At 57.6% G+C, this 6226-nt stretch overlaps 1 protein-coding gene across 1 annotated transcript in view; it reads right to left on the bottom strand.

Moving 5' to 3' along the window:
- VOLCADRAFT_95505 (uncharacterized protein) overlaps nt 1-6226 on the bottom strand; it is a gene marked incomplete at both ends in the record, with an annotated part of 17896 nt that overhangs the window by 9499 nt on the left and 2171 nt on the right. The window contains 6 exons of the mRNA XM_002954576.1: nt 3122-3361; nt 3698-3746; nt 3874-4008; nt 4501-5069; nt 5415-5479; nt 6105-6171. Coding sequence (XP_002954622.1) covers nt 3122-3361; nt 3698-3746; nt 3874-4008; nt 4501-5069; nt 5415-5479; nt 6105-6171 — 1125 coding nt within the window. The remainder of the gene's footprint in view (nt 1-3121; nt 3362-3697; nt 3747-3873; nt 4009-4500; nt 5070-5414; nt 5480-6104; nt 6172-6226) is intronic.

Genomic DNA, 6226 nt, shown 5'->3' with positions numbered 1-6226 from the left:
GGCGGCGACTCCGACGACGTTGACGACGGCCGCCCGATCGCAAACGCAGCTGGGTACGCGCCACGATAAGGCCCGGGCGGCGCCGGCACTGTTGGGCTGCCGCTTCCGGAGCTCCAGCACCAGCCGCCGCCGTCGCCGCCGCCGCCGCCGCCGAAGACAAAGTCGTAGGAGGGACAGACGCCCCCTGGAGCGGCGGCTTCAATCCAGTTGCCGCAAGGCACCAGCATGGCGGCCGCCACCGTGACCGATTGATCGGTTGGGGCTGGCTGGATTGGGCCGCCGCCGTCACCGTCACCGTCACCGTCGCCGCCGCCGCCGCCGCCACCGCCGCCGCCGCCGCTGCTGCATCTGCCCCGAGAAATCCAACCGGGGACTGCACCGGGGACATTGGCAGCAGTGATGTCGTACATGCTGTCCCAGACGCAGGCCGATGGTGGGAATGACCCATGGGTCATCTGGCCCGTTGGCAGCTGCTGCGGTGCGGCCCGCTCGAACGCGCTGGGGCTGCCGCCGGCTGCAGAGGCATCCATGCTACCCGGCCACTGCGAGGTCGCAACTGCTGTTGTTTCCATGATCTGAACAGAGTTGGACTTCTTCATGTGGAAAATCCAGAAATTTTGAAAACTTAAGCTGGAAATAGCTGGTGGATTTAATCAGCCCTGTTCCGCGCGAAGGTCAAAAATATTTCCTTGGAACGCCAGAAAAAGATTTGCATGCGAAGAGCTGATGCAATCTATGACAGCAACGAAACTGCTGGTGATACAGCGGCCCAACCAAGATAATGGATGAGGAGCCGGTCGCGAAACGTTGCGTTCGCTTGTCGCGGCGTTGTGGCGTTGTGGCTGAAGCTGAACCCGACTGGAATCGCTTACGCTTATGTGATAGAAAGCTTTTGCGGCGCTGTATACTATTCGCTGCAAGCACACAAAAAGCCTCGGCTCGCAGGACAGGAGAAATAAGCTTATGCGGCGGGAACCGCCGTGCTGGGCGCCTGTCGTGCTGGGCACCAGAAAAATCCCACGCTTCTCCTCAATCCTTTTCAACTACCAAGGTGTATCTGCTCCGGAAGCGGATATATAAGAGGGAGCCGCAAAGGCAGTACACCTGGAGATGATGACCGAGATATTTGGGGCGTTGCCGCAGCAGTCGATTCGTCCGCCTCTAGATTTTTTTGAGCTAGATCCTGACAGATGAGATGTGCGTAGGTTAGCCGTGCGGCATCCGTGTGCGTGATTAAGGTACTTGCAATATGGGAGCTTGAGTTGTGGTAGAAAAAGATGAGAGACGAGACATGTTTACGGAATTGCCGCTCCAGGGCGGGCCCATAGCTGACCGTGCGCTCAATCATGCACAAACAAACTTTTGGTTACAGCATAAGCATGTAATGTGGCATTGCTAAGCATGATTCATAGGCTTTCTACGGCGTCCTCATGCCGCATGGAGTCCGTGGCATCAACGGCCATACCAGCAGCCGACAATAGCCAGGTTTTGGCAAATTCGGAAATGGGGCTATACCTTTGCAGTTATGCGTACGACGCGCTCGACGCATGGGCAAAGGCGGAAAGTCAGAGACGTGAGCACCCAATACGTTGCTCATCCCGTAACCGGCGTTCAGCAAACCATTACACACCAAAGCCCGGCTACCTCACGTGCTGGAAACTCTCTGCCTGCAGATATCAAAGCGACCATGTGAACTTGCGTTCGCAACGTTTGCAAATATCACAAGAGCACTTCATTTCAAGTTGCGCCGTCACAGCCCTTGACAAGTGAGCGGATTCTGCAGAGAAACATTTTAGCCTCAAAACTCATGCAACACGAGGCTTTGATCTTTTACTTCTTCGCGCAGCTTTCCACCAGCAAACCAATATCCTTTGGCATGCCAAAAGATTCACCGTAAAATGACTTCATCATCAGCCGACTCTCGGCGGTACCGGAAACGTAAAGCAAGTCCCAATCACCAAAACAGTCTGCTGCAAAAAGAGGCACGAGGCCATAATTGAGACTACAAATCCGACAACCCAACGCCGCGCCAATCAAGCAGCCCAGCCTTCGCTTCTCATTCCTACCTACTCTTAGAGCTGACTAAAATCTCGCATCAAAATCTCGGACCAATCCCTTTCCTCCCCACGCCGCCGCCCCAGCCGCGCTGGCCGCTGATCCCCCACATCCCCCTTCACCGGGCCGCCCCCTTTTGTCCTGCTCGCAGCGCCGTACAGCAAACGGTCCCTGTCCCGACACCACGCCCGTACCAATCTATCCGCCGTGCTCCAGCCCAGCCCACTGCCGTACCCCGGCGGCAGCTTCCCCGCGTCCAGCAAGTATCCACACTCCGCCGCCTCCTCAACCACCGCCGTCGCCGACGCCACCTCCGCCACCTTCAAACCGCCACCCGCCGGCTGCTGCTGCTGCTGCTGCTGCTGCTTTGACGGTTGGGGAAACAGCGGCATGAGCGGCAGAAAGTTGCCCTTTGCCGCTAACTCCCACTCCACAAACTCCATCACGTCCAGGAGCTTCGAATCGTAAAACACCTGCGGCGGCATCACCACACGGTATTATATCACACGGTGACGGTGAGCAAGGCGATGTGGTGACGGCGATCAGATGGTTGCCATGGAAAGCCAACACCACCACGATGACGATGACGACGACGACGGCGGCGGCGGCGGTTGGAAAAACACACTACTACTAAAAGGTGCTTAGGTCAAGGGAACAGCCGCGTGCTTGTACGGCGGAAAGCAACCAACCAACCAACCAACCAACCGAGCCAGCAAATTGAACGAGCCCCCATGAACGGTCCCGAACCTGCGACGGCAAATCCGAACTAGAGTGCTAATCTTCGTGTCGTGTCGTGTCGTGCTTTGTTGCACAACACAACACAAGCACTATCTCTATCTTGCCACATGCGAGAGTCCGTCTGTTTGTCCGTCTGTCGGGAACCTGGGTCTTGATGGAGAGCACGGCGGGGTTTAACCCCGCGCGCGCGCGTGTGTGTGTGTGTGTACGTGTGCGTGTGGGGGGGGAGGTGGAGGGCCCCGTGATGGAGAAGTACCCCCGCAGGAGTATCCCCGCATCGAGCATCGGTCTGGAACCCCCTCGCCCGTTGGGAGTTAAACCGACCGACCTGCGGGTAAGTGGCCTGCAGCAGCGCCCGCAGCGCTCCAGCGCCGCCGCCATCACCGTCATCACCCACAGCACCCTCTTCAGCGGCATCGCCGCCTTCGCCGTCGTCGTCGTCGTGTTGAATGCGATGTGTACGGTGGCGACTGCCGTACCTCCTATCCAACCTAAGCAGCGAGACCATGTCGGCTACCATGCCCTCCTTCTCACGCCGAATGAGCTGTTCGACCCGTGGGTCGGTGTGCTGTACGGCAAGAGAGGGTGTAGCGTTTACTTCCAGCAGCCACGGCCTTGGGGATGGAAATGTGGGGAGAGGGAAAGAGGGGGTGCGGAGAACGCTATTAATCACTCAGGCGGTGTGTACGACGAGTGTGTACGACGCAAAGATGTTTTGATGGACGTCGGCTGGGCTGCCCTGTGCGATGCTGTGCTGAGCTGAGCTGAAAAGCATGAAGCAAAATCGGGGGGAGAGACGGGAATGGGCTTGTGCTTGTTTGAGAATTCGGACTGGTTTTGACGCGAGCTCGTGTCTCGGCACCCGCATGCCGTTGCTTAGGAGGGGAGGAGGGGAAAGACGAACCACACACGAATGAAGCTGCTGCCAGGGCAAGAGTGTACCAGACGTAGAACTGAGGGGAGGAGGGGGAGGAGGACGGGGGAATGGGGGGGGGGACATCGACCCACGTGGTCAACTAACTACCATGGAACCACTTCACCAACCGACAACAACTTAACCACCAACGGCAAACCACCAACCTCAGCTCTTTGTCCACGAGGAAGTCAAGTCCAAAGAGCTCAAAGCAGCCGCCGCCCTGGGAATTGTACGGCACCCGTAGACGAGCGGTTTCGGAGCGAATGTGTGGAACCGCGGCCGCCGCAGTCAGCGCCGCGCTGCGCAGGATGCGGCGATAGAGCAGGCTTCTCGTGCACGACAGCACATGGCGTACATGTAGTACGGCGGCGCCGCCAGGGACGAGCCACAAGTCCCCGGGAAACGAGTTCCCGCGGGGGGCAATCCGTATATGTGTGTATGTATGTATGTATGTATGTGTGCGTCGAAGAGGGCAAAGACGGAGGGCAGGAAGAGGAGAAAGGAACGCAACGGAAAGGGTGAGGCTTGCTTGAGGTACACAACGGGGAAAGGCGGGGGAAAACCCGTTAGTCGTTGTCGTTTTACTTGGATCGCGGATTTCGCGGATCCCAAATTGAAGTCTTCGTTTCAAATTTTGACTTATAAAAAAACAGATCTTCTCAGTTTTCCTTTTCCCGATCACACAGCAAAACCCTAAGCAAAAATACGACCAAAAATGGTCCCATTCCCATTCCCATTCCCATTCCCATCCCCATTCCCATCCCCATTCCCAGTCACGGGTAACACGCTACCTGAATTTCTCCGTTCCCAGGTGGTTCGCGAGCTGCCTGAGACTCCAAACCTCCCCATCCACGTTCTGAGCGTAATTCGTTACATGACCCCGGGGGGCAGGGGAAGAAGGGGGCGGCGACGGAGGAGGAGGAGGAGGAGGAGGAGGATACAATGCCGCAGGCGGTGAACCTGCCGTACATACAGGCGGCTTCATCGCCATGCCGGCGGTGTTCCCGCCGCTGCCGCCACAGCCGCCGCCATCGTTAACTCCCTCCTCTTCCACCTCCGCCTCCTCCTCCGCCTCCTCCTCTTCCCCCCCACCCCCGTCGGCGCTCGGAGCGAGCATGACGGCAGCCCCCAACGGGCTCCCCCCAGCGTCGCCGCCAACAGCACCGCTATGGTCGTACGGTGCCGTCACCGTCGCCGCCTCCACCGCCGCCGCGTCGTACGGCTCCGTTGAGAAGAGAATAAGGCCGTTCTTATGCAGGTAGGCGCGCAACGGATCTGACCCGACTACAACTAACCACAACCGAATACCGAACTTTCGGTTATTGATGAGCAGCGGGTCGTCTACATACTTCTGAGCGACCTGCGCTCGCATTGGGGCGACGGACGCAACGCGGGTAAAAGAATAAAAGAAGATGCCTCAGAATACCTGTTTGAGGAGGAAATGAGTCGTACGGCAAGGAGGGAGTGGAGTGCGGTTGTCTCAACCCACCACAAATGGCCGTGGCCGGTCCGGATCGAGGCGCCTCCGGCGGGGTCCTCCGCCTCCGCCCTCCGGGTGGTGGTTCTGATGATGATGATGATGATGTTGCAAAACATATTGCTGTTGATCGTGTTGCTGTTGTTGTTGTTGACTTTGTTGTGATGGTGGTGATTGCGGTCGCTGCTGTTGCTGTTGCTGCTTTTGATTTTTCATGTACGACAATACTTGCGCCTGGCGCCGTAGTACGGCATCCAATGCGTGTTGTTGTGTCACTAGCTGCAGTCCCTTGCCTGCAAGTGAAAGGGGGGGAGGGGGAGGGGGGGGGCGGAGAGGGCGCAAAACGCCTTGTAAATGGATTCGTGGACCGCCAACGACATACATACATACATACATACATACATACATACATACATACATACATGCATGCATGCATGCATGCATGCATAGGCAGGTGGCTGGCAGAAGTTAAGGCCTGATTTCTGCTCCCGGAGGTTCCGGGTTCAAATCCGCCTGCCGACCTCTCGGTGTGTGAGGGGTGTTATAATTGGGAGGTGGCCCCCCATCCTGCGGTCGGTGTAGGACGTGATAACATCAACTTGCGAGCTGACCAGGAACCAAGTTGAGGCGCTGTTGATCCGCTAGATTTGGTTGGATGCTGGTGGTGAGTTGCTGAACCCAACGAATACATTCTGAAATCGGATGGGGCGAACGGATTAGGGTGCCCCTCTCGCAGGGGAGAGCAGGGAACTGCCTCCAAGGGAAAGGGGGCCGCTGGTGAAGCTGTACCACCCTGTAACAACATACATACAGTTCACTATATCTACACACACGCGCACGCACCCATGATTCTACTCCCCACCCACTGACCCACCCACTGACCCACCCACTGACCCACCCACTGACCCACCCACTGACCCACCCACTGACCCAAGTGTTGCGACGTTTTCAGCATCCACAACCTTCCATGCTGCTGCTGCTGCTGCTGCAGAGGAGCAGGAGGAGGAGGAGGAGGAGGAGGAAAGCCCTCCGGAGCGCCT

This window comes from Volvox carteri (assembly GCF_000143455.1).
Source record: "Volvox carteri f. nagariensis unplaced genomic scaffold VOLCAscaffold_44, whole genome shotgun sequence".
Lineage (NCBI taxonomy): Eukaryota > Viridiplantae > Chlorophyta > Chlorophyceae > Chlamydomonadales > Volvocaceae > Volvox > Volvox carteri.
The sequence above is the reverse complement of the archived record's forward strand: the minus strand, read 5'-3'. Positions and strand labels throughout refer to the sequence as shown.